Source organism: Pelophylax lessonae, assembly GCF_965119305.1.
Source record: "Pelophylax lessonae genome assembly, chromosome: 3".
Classification (NCBI taxonomy): Eukaryota; Metazoa; Chordata; class Amphibia; order Anura; family Ranidae; genus Pelophylax; species Pelophylax lessonae.
This window is the reverse complement of record NC_138770.1, coordinates 431,012,159-431,033,989: the sequence shown is the minus strand read 5'-3', so window position 1 is coordinate 431,033,989 and position 21,831 is coordinate 431,012,159. Positions and strand designations below refer to the sequence as shown.

The 21,831-nt window shown below is 43.8% G+C and overlaps 1 protein-coding gene across 1 annotated transcript in view; it reads left to right on the top strand.

The window, feature by feature from the left end:
* The window catches only part of MOXD1 (monooxygenase DBH like 1), a 106,166-nt gene that overhangs the window by 56,934 nt on the left and 27,401 nt on the right, over window positions 1–21,831 (top strand). The window contains exons 5-6 of the mRNA XM_082251985.1: window positions 7,222–7,401; window positions 8,470–8,572. Coding sequence (XP_082108111.1) covers window positions 7,222–7,401; window positions 8,470–8,572 — 283 coding nt within the window. The remainder of the gene's footprint in view (window positions 1–7,221; window positions 7,402–8,469; window positions 8,573–21,831) is intronic.

Below are 21,831 nucleotides of genomic sequence, written 5' to 3'. Positions count from 1 at the left end.
TCATGGGGTGGAGCTGGGTGACATCAGTACTAGTGGCCATAAGATATCACTAGTCCTAGAGAACAGCAAGGCTTCAAGAGATTATCCATATGTGCAGTGGAATAGTACTTATTACGATGAAGTGGTGATCGGATGTTAACACAGGAGAGTGGAGTGGAGGACCTTATCTACCTATGTTACATGCTGTATATGACCTTTGTTATGAGGGTCATATAATTCCAGTAAGAGACAGTGTGTACGGGTGTTTGGTAATAGTACACATAGCTGTAGGGAGGAGGAAAGAGCCATGTGGGCTGTGCTCTCTCTCTCTTTCCTTGCAGAGTCGCACTTCACAGAAGTTAACACAGAGTAGCGCTTAGACCAGGATGTGTCCGTGGCACCACTGAGGACTCTTTGCAGCACCCCAGTTGAAAAACCCTGCTTTAAGCTAAGTAAACTTTCACTTAGCAAAGTGAACATCCTCTGCTGATTTAGTAAATCTTTTTTATTGCATCTAGTTTTTCTTGTAAGTTCTACACATTTTACATGATTACTATTTAACTTCATAGGTTTTGTGTCATTAGCAAGTAGCGTATGCAGGTGATGAACTACATTTGTCTGAATCAAAACTGGAGTGTTTAGAGTATTGAACACTTTTTAACCAAATAAAAAAAAAATGAGTGAGAATATTCAAAATGTCAACTTTGAGTGCCTAGTATGCATGAGTAAATGTCATTGGGACAAATTTTTACAATATTCACATGTATATGTTTTGAATATTGCACAGAAGGGCAAGTAAATGTCAGCTATAAAATTTATCTACTGTATGTACAGTGTATTTAGACTTTAAAGAGGGGAAATCATCACAAAGTATAAGTAAACCTATGGGCACTGTTAAAATTCAGCACTTATTATGTAGGATTTCACAAAAGGTAAGTCAACTTCCTACACTGTTGGTTAAAGGTGTTTAGTACTTCTTAATGTCAGAAGGTTAAAAAAAGAAAAGCCAACTGTTGGCACGAGAAACTGAGATTCTTGTCCCATTGCCACCTGCAGGTAAAAGTGGGATCCTTGGTGAATTTCATCAGGTGCCCAGAGGATTTCCAAGGGATGAGGATCCTCTGTTCCTGTGTAGCTTGGTTGTACAGTCCCCTTTCGCTAAAAGTGTACAGTGAATTACATTGGTGTATGAATTTTCGGCTGCTTATAAAAAACTAGAGACCCGTGTAAACTTTGGTGCATGCAGCTGATCCAGAATAGTTAGTTTTGGCTTCAGGGAATGCTCCATGGTTATAAGAGAGTGTTAACAAATGTACTGCCATGTTAGAGACCCTTATTTTAGAAAGACTGAGGCTTCTTGTTAAAGCAGACATAGACTCAAGGAAACTTTCTCTTTACACCGTGTGTGAGATGATTCAGTTTAAAAAATATAGCATTTAGAGTAGGCATTCTGCAGCTACTCTTTTGTGTAGGCCTATTTAGTCATGCATTATTCAGTGACGTGTGGCTGCAAAGCAGCTACCATATGAGTAGAGGTGCAAGCTATCACCAGACAGCTCTTCCTGTTCCTAGACTGCTGAAGACATTATAAATGTAATCCAGGGTAGGGGAATCCTTCTTTACCCATCTTGTCCAGCAGTAGGTACAGGCTTCTTTACTTCCTTTTCCTATGGTCCAGTGGGCTCTCCTAATCCCCTGCGACCTCACAATCCCCATGACTTTTGGACATGCTCAGGGGATATAAATTCCATTGTTTCCCATCCTTTAGTGCTCAGAGAGACTGCACCTAACAGCAATGTCTGGACATGTTAGCTGGCACAAGGTAAGGGGATTTTCTCTAATGTTCTTGGTGTGCACGCCACCAAATGAGAGTCTAAGGGCACACAGTCTTTGTGGTGGGCACTGTGTTAGTTGGCCTCAGAATACTGTCTTTCTAGTAGGGTGGCCCTGTAAGTTCAGCTGATGGGACTTCTGCTGCTATCTGGAATTCCAGACCAGAGACCCCTTCTGCCTCCCATCTGTGGATCCAGTTCAGGGATCCTTGTGGCCAACCATCTGGGCTACCAGTTACAGCCAGACTGCTTGTTACATACCCCATTACTACTTCATAGACATTGTCATTGTATCTTGCATTTAAACAGTAAATCTTAAGTTGCACATTAATACATTAATGTTTGTCAGATTACTTGGCTGATATCTCTACATAACACTGGAAATCAGAGGAAGGGGAATGTGGGATATGCCTCTGATGATGTCAAAGTCCAGACAGGCACATATGAGGATAAAAGAATAACAGGTACCTAGGCACTATTATGTGGGCAGTAGTACCCCTCTACTTCATAGTTATGCTACAGATATTTTTTTCTAAATTCTTTGTCACTAATGAGTCCCTGTTTGACAGCCAAACTTTTAACTATAGGGGTACTTTAAAGACATTAGCAGCCAATCTGGCCCTATGTCTTATCTTTTTAGTGGAGGTTTTGAAATCTTTAAATTAACTAAATTATTTTCCTAAAATGTAAGATCCTTTCAAACTGGTTATGAAGTCAACCATGCTGTATTTAGTATGCTGTATGTAAGTCTGTATATTCATTACAGATAATTTAGCAAATACAGCATGACATTGCTGCACAATACATGTGTTAACAATGCATGTATTTCACCATGTTCCTTGCAAATATGCGTATAATGTTTTCCTGGGGCTGACATGAAAGACAGAATGAAAGAAAAACAGAGTCCATTATTTTAAAATCAGCACACTCTAATATTTTAATATGCATACTGTTAGTAGCTATTTCCTACTCCATTAATTATATTGACTGAAACTGACATTTTAAGAAATAGTCTTAAATATAGTAAATTACAGTAAGCTTTTATGTGACCGTAATCATAATCAAATGTCCCATATTATTTACATACAGCAAAAGGGTTAACATTTTTTTTTTATTTTAACAATTATTGTTTTAAAGAAACGTAGTACTTTGTCATGAATTTCTTTGTTGGAACTTAAGTTGACTGGAAGACATTTGGAAAGCTTAGAAGAAAGACATCAATAGATTTCAAACAAAGATATATCTGTTTTCGGCAGTTGATGTTGTTCTAAGCACAAGCTTTAAAGGATTTAGATCTTAGGCTTGGCAGTGTTCAATTGCTTTCCAAAAGTGGTCTATGGATAAATATGCACAGTTCACAAAGAGGGCATAGCTCTATGAGAAGCTATTGTCCCTATAAATCTTTGGTATTTATGATTTTAATTCCTACATGTATATATTGTAAGATTAGTTTATTGGTAGACTATGCAAACATAAGCTAATTATGTGTTAGTGACTTCTTCCACCTGATAGCAGGTAGCCCAATCTATAACAGATGTGGTCATCCTCGGTGATGACAAAATGTAACAGGTGTATGCCCCAACCATCTATATTATCTGGGGACTAAAGGCATACTTGCCAACTGTCCCTTTTTTCCTGGGACAGTCCCTGCAAATAGGAGCCTGTCCCAGGTAATTAATATTGTCCCTGGAAGCGCCTGTTAATCGGGCTGCCCATAAATGTTACGCAGAAGTAGTGCAGCTAAATGGGAGACTTATTCCAACTCGGCTACTGTGGCCTGAAGTTTGGAATTCCCTTTTTAATTTCCTGTAATTCTCTCTATATTGAGTAGACCCTATAATCTGATAAATAGGCGAGATTAATTATGCAGAGTGGGCGGAGCTTCATGGAAGTGGATGTTTGATAGCTGTGCTGCAAAGTGTCCCTGGAATTTTTTTTTAAATGTTGGATGCCTGCTGTCAGAATGCAATAGCTGGCAATACAGATACGTTCATGTGTGCTAAAGAGCTTGGACAAAGGAATCTGTTCTAAAAGCTATCAGTGTATGTCCAGCTTCATTCAGTACACTAAGTAATATCTTAAAGCCTCCAAAGTCATCTGCTGTCTAAACAGAGGATTGTATCTGTGCAGAGTGCCTAAACAACCTTTCTTGGCATGATAACATACCGTATATAAACACATATAGTCACCATTTCACAAAAAAATGACCGCAATAACAGCAGTCACATGGACTATACAATAATTCAGAATAACACTTGCCTTTTAAGGGCAGAAGTTCTTAACTATTCATATTTCACAGACTAAGAGTGCCAAAGTTAATAGAAAAGTGCCCCCATTACTGGCTGTAAGCCACCATAAATGAAAAAAATGTCCTAAATATTAGCCCAATAATAACAATGATGATAAAAGTTTAATATAAATTATTTTTATCTAAAAATCAGAGCTTGTGATGAGCCATTCCCCTTACCAGAGTAATACTACCATCCCACTTTCTGCTGAGGGTAAGAACTCTTCCAACTCTCAACATATCGTTATCACAAGGGGGAGACTTTTTGTAGTGCAGTGGAAACTTGTTAATACTGGTTGGAATGTCATTGCAGCAGGGACAGAGCCACAGGACGTTAAAAGCTCACTGAATTACCAGCAGGATGAACATGTATTTTTCTGCAATAACAGTGTTTTTAAAGAGGTAACACATACTGTGCATGTATTGCACAGATATTTCACATTTTGTTTTATTTTACATAAAAATGCATTAGAACATCTATAAATTATGTGATGTGAAGCCCTATCTAAGCTATCCATTCAATTAATAACAAATTAGGCAGACCCTTGCACTTTACAGTTTTTGGTAAGTGTTTGTTGGATTGGGGAGGGACGAGTGATCACTTTTTAGCATTGCTTAAATGTTGTTGCTTGTTAACCTCCCTGGCGGTATGATTATTTCAGATTTTAGATGCTGAAAGCGGTACCATTATTTTGCATGTAATTCTTAAGAATGAGCAGCCCAAACCAACTATTTACATATGATTTTTTTTACTGTGCATTCTTCCTTATAACATCTCGGGTATGATAAAGTTTGAAACACAAAATCATAAATTATAATATAATAAATAACTATAAATAAGTTAAAGTATATATATATATATATATATATATATATATATATATATATATATATATATATATATATACAGTACATATATTATTATTATTATTTTTTTAACATGGGGGACCATTAGCTTAGTGGCAGATGCGTTTTTCCAGTGATTCACTGCAGGCAGGTATTATATTTGAAGGGCCTGGTAGCCCATTTTTATTAAAAGGCAAAATAAGAAGTCCAAAACACAGGATTCCCACACAGGGGTTCTGCTCCAGTCAATGTATATCAAACTGAAAATGCTAGCCCACCTGGCTCTCGCTGTAGCACTACTTTTGCTCTTGGTGCTGGTCACACAGACCACAGATTCCTTTAGTGGGGATGACCCCCTGCTGGTCATCCCCAAAACATGGACACAGAGTTGGAGATTCTGTCCCTCCCAAGACACTATGAAATCTCCAAACTACAGAGCCCCATCCAGGAATACCAAAACCTGGGGAACCTGGAGCTGCACTTACACCGTGACAGAGTCTTGACCTGTCACAATATATATATATATATATATATATATATATATATATATATATATATATATATATCTATATCTATATCTATATATATATAAAATGTACAGTAAAACTGCAGGCAATGGGACTGGGGGGCAAACTAAGGTCAATTAATTTTATTTAGTAATGTAATCCAATAGGATTACAGTATATCAGTGTGTTTGTGTTTTACGTTTTGAATTTGCCGCTGGTTCCATCCCCCTGCGACGTGACACTCACAGGGAACGGAAGCCGGGGCACACAGCATCAGGCGGAAGATCCGCCCGCCGTTCACTGCCGGAATACATTGCGGGATCCTGGGGACAAGGTAAGTAACCTCTTCCAGGATCCAGCGACTTCTCCCTGGTGGTACCATGAGTGTGGCTCGGGGTTACCGCTAATGGCACTGAAATTCCACCCCGAGCCGAACTCTGGAATACCGCCAGGGAGGTTAACTACTTTAATACAGGTCACTTTCACCCCCTTCCTGCCCAGGCCAATTTTCAGCTTTCAGCACTATTGTACCTTGAATGACAAATACGTGGTCATGCAATGCTGTACCCAAACAAAATTATGACCATTTTTTTGAGACAGATAGAACGTTTATTTGGTGGTATTTAATCACCACTGGGTTTTTTATTTTTTGCTAAACAAATGAAAAAAGACCAAACATTTTGAAAAAACAAAAAAGTTTAGCTTCATTTCTGTGATACATTTTGTAAATAAGTAAGTTTTCTCCTTCAATGATGTGCACCGATAAGGCTGCAGTGATGGGCACTGATGAAGTGGCACTGATGAGGCGGAACTGATGAGGTGGCACTAATATGCAGCACTGTTGGGCACTGTTGGGCAGCCTTTATGGGCACTGATAGGCAGCAATGATGGGCACTGATAGGTGGCACTGAGGTTTACTGATAGGCACCACTGATGAGCAGCACTGATGGGAAATGATGGGCACTGATAGGGGGCACTATTGAGGAGACAATGACAGGCATTACTAATGGGCACTGAAAAGCATCACTGTTGAGCACTGATTGGCATCACTTGTGGGCATGGCTGAAGGGGCTGCACTGATAATCACTGCACTGATTATCAGTACAGATCCCCCCTGTTAGGAGAGGCACCTAACGGCTCTCCTCTACTCACGCCTATATTGATGGATGCCAATAACTTAAACTTCCTAGTTACTCTGTGATCAGCTGTGATTGGACACAGCTGATCACATGGTAAAAAGGCTATGTCATAGGCTCTTTACCATGATCAGAGATGCGGTGTATCGGAGCGATAAACCCCACTACCGATCGCCATACTACATGCCCCTGGGGGCCCGCACGCGTGGCTGGTTCTGAAGGACGTCATATGATGTCCAGTCAGAATGGGAATGCTACCGCCCGGCATATAGCAAAATGATGGCCTGGCCGTCATTTTGCTATGGGCCGGGCAGGATGTGGTTAAAGTACAATCTTAGCGGACACATTTGACATAAAGCCACATTTCCTGTCTACTTCTCTGCTTAATTCTTAGCTTCTCTGTTTTTTAATTTTTGGCTCAGATCTTACATTTGCATCAATGTGCCAAAAATTAATTTATACCAGCAACCACATTAATACTACAAAAGATCAGATCTAAATATGAAAAATCTTTGTGTAAACATTGTTGCTGGTTAAAGAAAACCTCCTAACACATGTACATGTTCTCCTCTTTGCCGTATGGTGTTTTAGCCAGCTTTATGAGATATGTAATCTTTTTGACACCTGTTTTCTAGGTTGAACCACTAATACAAAAGGGTCATGAGAGTTTGGTACATCACATACTACTGTACGAATGTGAAAGAGATGCAAATGACAGTGTCCTTGAATATGGGCATGAATGCTACCACCCCAATATGCCTGATGCATTTCTTACATGTGAGACAGTACTTTATGCTTGGGCTATTGGAGGAGAGGTAAGGTTTCATTTTCTTGTTCAAATATTTTATTGATGACAAGAATCAAAAATACAACAAACATGTCACTTTTGAGATATAAGGCAAATGTAAAAAAATGCAGCCAGCTAGTAAAGATGTGGTTAGGATAACAGTCATAACAACAATAAAGAATAACAGGGTATCCATGGAAGGGGTCATTTAGTTACAAGAATATAGACAAAAGGGGTCCCTGTTGTAGGGTAGACAAATGAAGTAACAGTGAGTATGTTTTATAAAATAATATAGAGATACTGAAGTATGTCGTTGGGATGGGGATACAGTGAACATGTCAGTTTCAAGCATTGTGTCGCGAGAGGATAGGTACAATCAACCCACTTTAAAATGAGAAGGAAAACAACCATAGCATCATAAAAATGTAATGCAGCGATAACATCAGAAATAGTTTAATCAGAATTCATTAGGCAAGTGGCACCCAAATCATGGAGTATATCAAGGTAATAAATAAAAACATAACCAGTAAAAACAACAGTATGCCAAAGTCTGAAACAAAGGAATGCCGTGGATGCCCCTAACCTAAAGTGGCGAGGGGGGCCAAAAATTGTGTGGTAAATGTTAACCTCAAGGGTGATCGGATATGGGATGTGTAATGGCTTCGGTAAACCATAAAATAGAAAAAGGGGACATGTGGGAGATTATTGAGTACATAGGAAAAGAGTGTAGGGGAAGAATAGTAAAGAGGTGAAAGAAAAGGTTGGGGGGAGAAGGCGACTATCCTCAAGAGGAAACTGGGTCATCAAGGGGGTGCTGCAGGAAGGTTTTTTTTCTGGCCATGACTTTACTACAAGTGCACCAAACATATGACAAATCAGACAACAGGCTATAATTCTTCAGAACACACAATGATCTTTTCAGCACAAGATTGTTTCTGTTTTTCTGTGACTATATGATTACGTTTGATAACTCTTCATTTTCCTTACAAATTCATTCACTTATTTAACCATTTACCAGCCAGTAGTACACTTTTAGATTGCTCTTTTTGTGTTTTAACTTACTATTTTTTTTCCTCATGTATTACAACTGTTGCAGGGATTCACATATCCACCTAATGTTGGCTTGTCGATCGGGATGCCTGAGGACCCAACATATGTCTTAATGGAAATCCACTATGATAATCCATCTCAGCAAGAAGGTAAGAAGGCTTATCTCAACTTAAAATGGACTGTAATCTCTGTAGTGCCCCCCCCCCACCAAACTCCAGAGTCCTAGTGGTGACCCCCAGAGACAGGGAGGGCCGACATTCCTCCTCAGGGTACAGGTTACTAGGCATGGTGGGTGCTGTACAAGGTAGAAAGATGGGCTCCAGTCACTTTTATGCTCGAGCAAAGGGAAGTTTATTCTCAAAAAAGGAAAAATGTGGGAGAGAGGGGTAGGGCACAGGACACCCTTAGTCAAAAACAGCAGCAAATTTGCAGATCAGCAGACTCCTTAGACAAAAATGTAGAAAAGGTAGACGGCAGAACAGAAAAAAGAGCCTTTAAAATGGAACCAGCAATATGTACTTCGTAGCATAAGCTGTCTCCTATAGCAACAATATTCAACTCACAGAAGGTGCAGGAGCTCTCTGGGTGATTCCATCTTGACACTTTCCCAGGCTCTCCATGGATCCCTGGTCCATGCAAGAGTAACCTCTGATACTTCATCTCAGGTCTCCATCTTTTCCTTTATGCTTCCTGGCAGTGAGCAGGCTCTCCCTTGCAGAGCCTTGAGCCTATGGCTAGGCCTCAGGCTTTAGGCCTACCCAGTAGCAGCTGTTCCTCATACATCCACCCAGACAGGAGTCTGAGTGAAAAGGACAAAGATCACCTGACTTCCTCCAAATAAATACCTTTTCCCAGCATGCTCAGCGAACAGTGTGATTGGCTGAGAGAAGCATACATATTCATAACCTAGACTTACTGTAATTCATCACACTAATGCCAAAAGGTAACAGTGCCACCTATTGACAAATGGGAGAAACCACAGCAAAACCAGGCTAAGGAGGACAATCCAATGATCACAAAGACTACAAATTAGCCAGGCTAGGTACCACCTAGCACAGCTTGAGGAAGGCACGTAGTCCCTTGTGTCGTCACGCGTAGGGGAGGGGCCAGGTGAGTTTTGGTGTTAGGAGGCTTACCACAGCGGCTCAAATGCTGCATCTGATCGTACAGAAACAGGTGCATGCTCAGCCATCTGTCATCCAATACCATTTGAATATACTTTGCATGAATAGAGTGTTGCACTCTAGCACCCATAGCATGTGAGTGGAATTTATTATTTAATAAAGTCATTTTCATCAGATGTTATTTGCACTATAGATGTCTGTTTTTTTCCCCTATACGAGAGAAAAGCTGATGTTATACACCTCATATTGGGAGTCTGGTTCAAACAAGGAATAAAGGAGATTACACATCACAACCCTGTGAGGGTATACCTGCAAATTTAGACCAAGCTTAATTGCAAGGTCATATTCAGTGAGGTAAGCACCCACCCTTTGGGGGTCACGAGAGTGGAGGTGACGCACCTGACAAGCCGCTATATATTCTTGTATCACAATCCATCACTGGTGATTGGGACTATCTGATTATTCATTTTTAGAAGGGACTCTTCACATTTGATTCCATTTATGCTTCAGTGATTTAGCACCTAATCGCATGAATTTGCATGGTTTGGTTTACTATTGTCTTATCTATGTTTTATTAATTACGTTTATTTATTCATTTATTTATTTCACTTAGTTCACAATTTTTGGAAGGAACCCTTCACAATTGTTTTTATATATGCTTCAGCCATTAAGCACTTATCGCACGGTTTTGCATAGTTTATTATTTTTGTCCTTATATGATATATTAATCACTTTATTTATTTATATAATATTTATATATCTTACATAGGGTTGAGCGGACACCTAGATGTCCGTGTTCGACGGGTTCGGCCGAACTTTAAAAAAAAGTCCGGGTCCGTGTCCCGGACTTTTACCGAACTTTTCCCGGACACCGAACCCCATTGAAGTCAATGGGGACCCGAACTTTAAGGCACTAAAATGGCTCTAAAACACCAAAGGAAAGGGCTAGAGTGCTGCAAATGGCAGCAAAACGTAATTAAGAGCATGGCAAGTGCTCTGCAAACAAATGTGGATAGGGAAATAACTTAAAACAACAAAAAAAAACAGAAAAATAAAACAATGTTCTTCTTCATCTCTGAAGGACGAGGCCCATATGGAGTAGGAGGGAGGTTGAGGTGGTGGTGGATGTGGCGGTGACATAGGCGTGCGCACAGGGTGTGCTGGGTGTGCCTGGGCACACCCTAATCACCTAGGGCACATAGCATTGCCAGTGAGGAGATGGGAAAGATCTCCCTGGGACCTGCTCTGCTCTATTTCTCCTTGCCTACAGGTACATGGCCCCGATACATTACTCTCCCTGCTGGCAAACACATGCATGTGTATTTCAACTTTGGGGTGCACACCTTAATGCAATAGGCTGCGCACACCTATGGGCGGTGTAGGTGGAAGCGGCGGTGGAGGAGGACCAGGGCCGGATTAACAGCATCATGGGCTTGGTGCTGAGGATTTTGAAGGGCCTTAGGGCCGTGCCTTGCCATGCACCCAGAGGAGGAAGGGTGCAGCCATGCATGCCTAATTCAACATGGGATGCTGTCTCTGAAGCCCATAAACACATCCATGCATCGCCAACTGTCCCTCCTTGTCCGGCCTTCACGCTGTGTGGGGAGGTTCTGAGGGTGCTGCCTGGGGAAGCGAGCATAGAAGCCAGACTTCTGTGTTTACAAGTGACAGAAGAGCGGTAACAGTGAATATGGCCAACCCGGGGCCTATATAAAAGGTAGGGGCCTGGAGCTGCAGCTCCAATAGACCCTACATTAATCTGGCCCTGAGGAGGAGGACGAGGTAGCCAACACTGCTTCTTTTCACAAATTTTAAATGAGGGTACACCCCAAAAGAGTGAGAAAGAGCAAAAATGGAACAATGGGTGGGTAAGGTCGGTATCCATTGCTATTCTGCATAAGGTACGGAAAAGTCCCGTGGGATCCATGCCTGGTTCATTTTAATGAACGTGAGCTTGTCCACATTGTCTCTGGACAGGCGGCTGCGCTTGTCTGTTATAACGCCCCCAGCCGTGCTAAATACCCGTTCAGATAATACACTGGCTGCAGGGCACGTCAGCACCTCCAAGGCGTAAAGGGCAAGCTCAGGCCATGTGCCCAATTTGGAGACCCAGAAGTTGAAGGGGGCAGACCCGTCATTCACTACATGTAGGCGTGTGCACACATACTGCTCCACCATGTTGGTAAAATGCTGCCTCCTGCTAAGACGTTCCATCTGAGCTGCTGGTGCTGCTGTTTGTTGTGGCGTGCTGACAAAGCTTTTCCACATTTCGGCCATGCTAACCCTGCCTTCTGAGGTGCTGGCGGTGCCCTGGTTGCGTTGGCGACCTCCTCCTCCTCCTCCTCTGCCTTGTGCTTCCACTGTGGCCCCGCTGTCAGATGGGAATGCCAGCAGCATGGCGTCTACCAGCGTGCGCTTGTACTCGCGCATCTTGCGATCGCGCTCCAGTGAGTGAATTAAGGACGGTACGTTGTCCTTGTAACGGGGATCCAGCAGCGTGGCCACCCAGTAATCAGCACAAGTTAGAATGTGGGCAACTCGGCGGTCGTTGTGGAGACACTGCAGCATGTAATCGCTCATGTGTGCCAGGCTGCCCAGAGGCGACGAAAGGCTGTCCTCTGTGGGAGGTGTATGGTCCGTGTCCTCTGTATCCCCCCAGCCACGCACCAGTGATGGCCATGAGCTGGCCTGGGTGCCACCCTGCTGTGAACATGGTTCCATCTCCTCCTCCAGCTCCTCCTCCTCCTCATCCTCCTCATCCTCCAGAACTGTGCCCCTGCTGGACAATTGCGTCCCTGGCGTTTGCGTGTGCAGGAACCCACCCTCGGAGCCCCTTGCGAATGACTGCCCTGAAAGCCTTGGAAATGTTACCTCTTCATCCTCCTCCTCCTCCTCATCCTGTGCCACATCCTCTTCCATCATCGCCCGAATTGTTTTTTCAAGGAGGCATAGAAGTGGGATAGTTAAGCTGAGAACGGCGTCATTGCCACTGGCCATGTTGGTGGAGTACTCAAAACAGCGCAACAAGGCACACAGGTCTCGCATGGAGGCCCAGTTATTGGTGGTGAAGTGGTGCTGTTCCGCAGAGCGACTCACGCGTGCGTGCTGCAGCTGAAACTCCACTATGGCCTGCTGCTGCTCGCACAGTCTTTCCAGCATGTGCAAGGTGGAGTTCCACCTTGTGGGCACGTCACATATGAGGCGGTGAGCGGGAAGGCCGAAGTTACGCTGCAGCGCTGCCAGGCGAGCAGCAGCAGGGTGAGAACGCCGAAAGTGCGCACAAACGGCCCGCACTTTCTGCAGCAGCTCTGACATATCGGGGTAGTTTTTAAGGAACCTCTGCACCACCAAATTCAGCACATGCGCCAGGCAAGGGATGTGCGTCAAACCGGCTAGGCCCAGAGCTGCTATGAGATTTCGCCCGTTATCGCACACCACCAGGCCGGGCTTGAGGCTCGCTGGCAGCAACCACTCATTTGTCTGCTGTTCCATGCTCCTCCACAACTCCTGCGCGGTGTGTGGTTTGTCCCCCAAACAGGCAAGTTGTAAAACTGCCTGCTGTCGTTTACCCCTGGCCGTGCTGAAGTTGGTGGTGAAGGTGTTACGCTGTCCGGATGAGGAGGCGGTAGAGGATGAGGAAGCGGAGTAGGAGGAGTTAGGAACAGGAGGCAAACTGAAGCGCCCTGCAATCCTCGGTGGTGGAAGGACATGCGCCAAATTGCTATCCGCCTCAGGCCCATCCGCCACTGCATTTACCCAGTGTGCCGTTAGGGAGATATAACGCCCCTGACCGTGCTTACTGGTCCACGTATCCGTAGTTAGGTGGACCTTGGCACAGATGGCGTTGCGCAGTGCACACCTGATTTTTTCCCCCACTTGGTTGTGCAGGGAAGGGATGGCTTGCCTGGAAAAGTAGTGGCGGCTGGGCACGACGTACTGTGGGACAGCCACCGACATAAGGTTTTTAAAACTGTGCGTCTCCACCAGACGGAATGACAGCATTTCAAAGGCCAATAATTTTGAAATGCTGGCATTCAGGGCCAGGGATCGCGGGTGGGTAGGGGGGTACTTCCTCTTCCTCTCAAGTGTTTGGGAGATGGAAAGCTGAACGCTTCCACGGGACATTGTGGAGATGGTTGTTGGTGACCCAGGTGGTGGTGTTGCTGACAGATCGTCTGTTTGCGGGGTGGCAGGTGCCGGTATCACTACAGATGTGGCTGGAGCGGCCGAGACTGCAGCAGAAGAGGAAGCAGGATGAGCCAGAGACGTTTCTTGGTTTTGAAGGTGTGTACTCCACTGCAGCTCGTGCTTTGCACTTAGATGCCTGATCATGCAGGTTGTGCTCAGGTTGAGAAGGTTCATGCCTCGCTTCAAGCTCTGATTGCACAGGGTGCAAACCACTCGTGTCCTGTCATCAGCACATTTTCTAAAGAACTTCCACGCTAGAGAACTCCTTTGAGCTGACTTTGGTGCGCTCGTTCCCTTGCTGCGTTGGGCAGTAGCGGGCGTAGTGTCTAGGGCACGGCCGCTCCGCTTCTGCACCCTGCTCCCTCTTCTGCTGTGCTGGTGGCTCTGTGCGACCACCGCCTCTTCCTCCAAACTACTCAGTTCACCTGCATGACGTTCATTCCATGTGGGGTCGAGGACCTCATCGTCCTCCACATCATCTTCCACCCAGTCTTCACCCCTGCCCTCCTTGTCGGTCTCCACAATGCTGAACGCCGCAGCAGTTGGCACCTGCGTTTCGTCATCATCGGAGACGTGCTGCGATGATCCTTGCATGTACTCATCTTGAGGAATAAGTGGTTGGGCATCGCTGCACTCAATCTCTTCCACTTCTGGGGCAGGGCTAGGTGGATGGCCCTGGGAAACCCTGCTGACAGAGTCCTCAAAAAGAATAAGAGACTGCTGTATGGCTTGGGGCTCAGACTGCTGGCCTGATTTGCAAGGGGGTGAGGTGAAAGACGGTTGGACATTGGCTGCAGGTGCCAACTCTGACCTTTCTGCAGTAGACTGGGTGGGAGACAATGTGAAGGAACTGGAGGCACTGTCAGCAGCAAACCAATCTACTATCGCCTCAACTTGTTCTGGCCTCATCACTTCTAGGGGCGTTTGATGCCCTACCAAATACTGATGCAGGTTCTGTCGCCTACTCACACTTGAGGAAGGTGTTTCACTTGTGCGTGTAGCTGGCACAGATCGACCATGTCCTCTCCTTGCAACAGGAGCTCTACCAGCAGCACCACGACCCAGGCCACGGCCCTTATTTGACGGTCTCCTCATATTTCTGTAATTTAAGATCTTGCCCTAGAAAGGTTTTTATTGAATAGCGGAATAGAAAATATGATCCAAAAAAAGTGTATGTATATCACACGTACACAACCACACTAGGCCCCAATTACTATTGTTTGTACCCCTAAAAGGCTAGATGAGGAGTAGGGGGAGTATGGAACAGGCAGCACCCTCAAACCTTCAGAAGTATGAGATGAACCCCAACAACTTGGAAAGGTGGATCTCTCTCACACGTACCGACACAGACTATCCCGCAATTCAATTGATCCTCAAAGGTTTTTATTGAATAGCGGAATAGGAAATATGATCAAAAAAAGTGTATGTATCTCGCACGTACACAACCACACTAGGCCCCAATTACTATTGTTTGTACCCCTAAAAGGCTAGATGAGGAGTAGGGGGGGTATGGAACAGGCAGCACCCTCAAACCTTCAGAAGTATGAGATGAACCCCAACAACTTGGAAAGGTGGATCTCTCTCACACGTACCGACACAGACTATCCCGCAATTCAATTGATCCCCAAAGGTTTTTATTGAATAGCGGAATAGGAAATATGATCAAAAAAAGTGTATGTATCTCACACGTACAGAAACACACTAGGCCCCAATTACTATTGTTTGTACACCTAAAAGGATGGATGAGGAGGAGGAGGAGTATGGAACAGGCAGCACCCTCAAAGCTTCAGAAGTATGAGATGAACCCCAAAAACTTGGAAAGGTGGATCTCACACGTACCGACACAGACTATTCCGCAATTTAATTGATCCCCAAAGGTTTTTATTGAATAGCGGAATAGGAAATATGATCAAAAAATGTGTATGTATCTCACACGTACAGAAGCACACTAGGCCCCAATTACTATTGTTTGTACACCTAAAAGGATGGATGAGGAGGAGGAGGAGTATGGAACAGGCAGCACCCTCAAAGCTTCAGAAGTATGAGATGAACCCCAAAAACTTGGAAAGGTGGATCTCACACGTACCGACACAGACTATCCCGCAATTTAATTGATCCCCAAAGGTTTTTATTGAATAGCGGAATAGGAAATATGATCAAAAAATGTGTATGTATCTCACACGTACAGAAGCACACTAGGCCCCAATTACTATTGTTTGTACACCTAAAAGGATGGATGAGGAGGAGGAGGAGTATGGAACAGGCAGCACCCTCAAAGCTTCAGAAGTATGAGATGAACCCCAAAAACTTGGAAAGGTGGATCTCACACGTACCGACACAGACTATCCCGCAATTTAATTGATCCCCAAAGGTTTTTATTGAATAGCGGAATAGGAAATATGATCAAAAAATGTGTATGTATCTCACACGTACAGAAGCACACTAGGCCCCAATTACTATTGTTTGTACACCTAAAAGGATGGATGAGGAGGAGGAGGAGTATGGAACAGGCAGCACCCTCAAAGCTTCAGAAGTATGAGATGAACCCCAAAAACTTGGAAAGGTGGATCTCACACGTACCGACACAGACTATCCCGCAATTTAATTGATCCCCAAAGGTTTTTATTGAATAGCGGAATAGGAAATATGATCAAAAAAAGTGTATGTATCTCGCACGTACAGAAACACACTAGGCCCCAATTACTATTGTTTGTACACCTAAAAGGATGGATGAGGAGGAGGAGGAGTATGGAACAGGCAGCACCCTCAAAGCTTCAGAAGTATGAGATGAACCCCAAAAACTTGGAAAGGTGGATCTCACACGTACCGACACAGACTATTCCGCAATTTAATTGATCCCCAAAGGTTTTTATTGAATAGCGGAATAGGAAATATGATCAAAAAATGTGTATGTATCTCACACGTACAGAAGCACACTAGGCCCCAATTACTATTGTTTGTACACCTAAAAGGATGGATGAGGAGGAGGAGGAGTATGGAACAGGCAGCACCCTCAAAGCTTCAGAAGTATGAGATGAACCCCAAAAACTTGGAAAGGTGGATCTCACACGTACCGACACAGACTATCCCGCAATTTAATTGATCCCCAAAGGTTTTTATTGAATAGCGGAATAGGAAATATGATCAAAAAAAGTGTATGTATCTCGCACGTACACAACCACACTAGGCCCCAATTACTATTGTTTGTACCCCTAAAAGGCTAGATGAGGAGTAGGGGGGGTATGGAAGAGGCAGCACCCTCAAACCTTCAGAAGTATGAGATGAACCCCAACAACTTGGAAAGGTGGATCTCTCTCACACGTACCGACACAGACTATCCCGCAATTCAATTGATCCTCAAAGGTTTTTATTGAATAGCGGAATAGGAAATATGATCAAAAAAAGTGTATGTATCTCGCACGTACACAACCACACTAGGCCCCAATTACTATTGTTTGTACCCCTAAAAGGCTAGGAGTAGGGGGAGTATGGAACAGGCAGCACCCTCAAACCTTCAGAAGTATGAGATGAACCCCAACAACTTGGAAAGGTGGATCTCTCTCACACGTACCAACACAGACTATCCCCCAATTTAACTGATCCCCAGAGGTTTTTGATTAAATAGCGGAATAGAAAATATGATCCCAAAAAAGTGTATGTATATCACACGTACACAACCACACTAGGCCCAATTACTATTGTTTGTACCCCTAAAAGGCTAGGAGTAGGGGGAGTATGGAACAGGCAGCACCCTCAAACCTTCAGAAGTATGAGATGAACCCCAACAACTTGGAAAGGTGGATCTCTCTCACACGTACCAACACAGACTATCCCCCAATTTAACTGATCCCCAGAGGTTTTTGATTAAATAGCGGAATAGAAAATATGATCCCAAAAAAGTGTATGTATATCACACGTACACAACCACACTAGGCCCCAATTACTATTGTTTGTACCCCTAAAAGGCTAGGAGTAGGGGGGAGTATGGAACAGGCAGCACCCTCAAACCTTCAGAAGTATGAGATGAACCCCAACAACTTGGAAAGGTGGATCTCTCTCACACGTACCAACACAGACTATCCCCCAATTTAACTGATCCCCAGAGGTTTTTGATTAAATAGCGGAATAGAAAATATGATCCCAAAAAAGTGTATGTATATCACACGTACACAACCACACTAGGCCCCAATTACTATTGTTTGTACCCCTAAAAGGCTAGGAGTAGGGGGGAGTATGGAACAGGCAGCACCCTCAAACCTTCAGAAGTATGAGATGAACCCCAACAACTTGGAAAGGTGGATCTCTCTCACACGTACCAACACAGACTATCCCCCAATTTAACTGATCCCCAGAGGTTTTTGATTAAATAGCGGAATAGAAAATATGATCCCAAAAAAGTGTATGTATATCACACGTACACAACCACACTAGGCCCCAATTACTATTGTTTGTACCCCTAAAAGGCTAGGAGTAGGGGGAGTATGGAACAGGCAGCACCCTCAAACCTTCAGAAGTATGAGATGAACCCCAACAACTTGGAAAGGTGGATCTCTCTCACACGTACCAACACAGACTATCCCCCAATTTAACTGATCCCCAGAGGTTTTTGATTAAATAGCGGAATAGAAAATATGATCCCAAAAAAGTGTATGTATATCACACGTACACAACCACACTAGGCCCCAATTACTATTGTTTGTACCCCTAAAAGGCTAGGAGTAGGGGGGAGTATGGAACAGGCAGCACCCTCAAACCTTCAGAAGTATGAGATGAACCCCAACAACTTGGAAAGGTGGATCTCTCTCACACGTACCAACACAGACTATCCCCCAATTTAACTGATCCCCAGAGGTTTTTGATTAAATAGCGGAATAGAAAATATGATCCCAAAAAAGTGTATGTATATCACACGTACACAACCACACTAGGCCCCAATTACTATTGTTTGTACCCCTAAAAGGCTAGGAGTAGGGGGGAGTATGGAACAGGCAGCACCCTCAAACCTTCAGAAGTATGAGATGAACCCCAACAACTTGGAAAGGTGGATCTCTCTCACACGTACCAACACAGACTATCCCCCAATTTAACTGATCCCCAGAGGTTTTTGATTAAATAGCGGAATAGAAAATATGATCCCAAAAAAGTGTATGTATATCACACGTACACAACCACACTAGGCCCCAATTACTATTGTTTGTACCCCTAAAAGGCTAGGAGTAGGGGGAGTATGGAACAGGCAGCACCCTCAAACCTTCAGAAGTATGAGATGAACCCCAACAACTTGGAAAGGTGGATCTCTCTCACACGTACCAACACAGACTATCCCCCAATTTAACTGATCCCCAGAGGTTTTTGATTAAATAGCGGAATAGAAAATATGATCCCAAAAAAGTGTATGTATATCACACGTACACAACCACACTAGGCCCCAATTACTATTGTTTGTACCCCTAAAAGGCTAGGAGTAGGGGGAGTATGGAACAGGCAGCACCCTCAAACCTTCAGAAGTATGAGATGAACCCCAACAACTTGGAAAGGTGGATCTCTCTCACACGTACCAACACAGACTATCCCCCAATTTAACTGATCCCCAGAGGTTTTTGATTAAATAGCGGAATAGAAAATATGATCCCAAAAAAGTGTATGTATATCACACGTACACAACCACACTAGGCCCCAATTACTATTGTTTGTACCCCTAAAAGGCTAGGAGTAGGGGGGAGTATGGAACAGGCAGCACCCTCAAACCTTCAGAAGTATGAGATGAACCCCAACAACTTGGAAAGGTGGATCTCTCTCACACGTACCAACACAGACTATCCCCCAATTTAACTGATCCCCAGAGGTTTTTGATTAAATAGCGGAATAGAAAATATGATCCCAAAAAAGTGTATGTATATCACACGTACACAACCACACTAGGCCCCAATTACTATTGTTTGTACCCCTAAAAGGCTAGGAGTAGGGGGGAGTATGGAACAGGCAGCACCCTCAAACCTTCAGAAGTATGAGATGAACCCCAACAACTTGGAAAGGTGGATCTCTCTCACACGTACCAACACAGACTATCCCCCAATTTAACTGATCCCCAGAGGTTTTTGATTAAATAGCGGAATAGAAAATATGATCCCAAAAAAGTGTATGTATATCACACGTACACAACCACACTAGGCCCCAATTACTATTGTTTGTACCCCTAAAAGGCTAGGAGTAGGGGGAGTATGGAACAGGCAGCACCCTCAAACCTTCAGAAGTATGAGATGAACCCCAACAACTTGGAAAGGTGGATCTCTCTCACACGTACCAACACAGACTATCCCCCAATTTAACTGATCCCCAGAGGTTTTTGATTAAATAGCGGAATAGAAAATATGATCCCAAAAAAGTGTATGTATATCACACGTACACAACCACACTAGGCCCCAATTACTATTGTTTGTACCCCTAAAAGGCTAGGAGTAGGGGGGAGTATGGAACAGGCAGCACCCTCAAACCTTCAGAAGTATGAGATGAACCCCAACAACTTGGAAAGGTGGATCTCTCTCACACGTACCAACACAGACTATCCCCCAATTTAACTGATCCCCAAAGGTTTTTGATTAAATAGCGGAATAGAAAATATGATCCCAAAAAAGTGTATGTATATCACACGTACACAACCACACTAGGCCCCAATTACTATTGTTTGTACCCCTAAAAGGCTAGATGAGGAGTAGGGGGAGTATGGAACAGGCAGCACCCTCAAACCTTCAGTATGAGATTGTGTTCACTGTACCCCACAAAGATTGAGTTCACTGCACCCCACAATGATTGTGTTCACTGCACCCCACAAAGATTGTGTTCACTGCACCTCACAAAGATTGTGTTCACTGTACCCCCCAAAGATTGTGTTCACTGCACCCCACAAAGATTCTGTTCACTGTACCCCACAAAGATTGTGTTCACTGCACCCCAAAAAGATTGTGTTCACTGCACCCCAAAAAGGATGTTGTTCACTGCACCCCAAAAAGGATTTTGTTCACTGCACCCCAAAAAGGATGTTGTTCACTCCACCCCAAAAAGATTGTGTTCACTGCACCCCACAAAGATTGTGTTCACTGCACCCCAAAAAGATTGTGTTCACTGCACCCCAAAAATGATTTTGTTCACTGCACCCCAAAAAGGATTTTGTTCACTGCACCCCAAAAAGGATGTTGTTCACTCCACCCCAAAAAGATTGTGTTCACTGCACCCCAAAAAGATTGTGTTCACTGCACCCCACAAAGGATTTTGTTTACTGCACCCCAAAAAGATTGTGTTCACTGCACCCCAAAAAGGATGTTGTTCACTGCACCCCAAAAAGGATTTTGTTCACTGCACCCCAAAAAGATTGTGTTCACTGCACCCCACAAAGGATTTTGTTCACTGCACCCCACAAAGATTGTGTTCACTGCACACCAAAAAGGATTGTGTTCACTGCACCCCAAAAAGATTTTGTTCACTGCACCCCAAAAAGATTGTGTTCACTGCAGCCCAAAAAGATTGTGTTCACTGCAGCCCAAAAAGATTGTGTTCACTGCAGCCCAAAAAGATTGTGTTCACTGCAGCCCAAAAAGATTGTGTTCACTGCAGCCCAAAAAGATTGTGTTCACTGCAGCTCACACACAGAAAAATGGATGTGGATCACTGACACCTGCCTATCTCCAATCCCACACCACACAGCAATATCGATTGTAGTTTGTAGAACACAGTTTCCCTAAAATTCAGCAGACTCTGTCCCTAACAGGATTGAGAAGAGATCGTAGATCAGGATTGAGTGCAGATTCACCCCACCCCCCACACAGCAATATCGATTGTAGTTTGTAGAACACAGTTTCCCTAAAATTCAGCAGACTCTGTCCCTAACAGGATTGAGAAGAGATCGTAGATCAGGATTGAGTGCAGATTCACCCCACCCCCCACACAGCAATATCGATTGTAGTTTGTAGAACACAGTTTCCCTAAAATTCAGCAGACTCTGTCCCTAACAGGATTGAGAAGAGATCGTAGATCAGGATTGAGTGCAGATTCACCCCACCCCCCACACAGCAATATCGATTGTAGTTTGTAGAAGACAC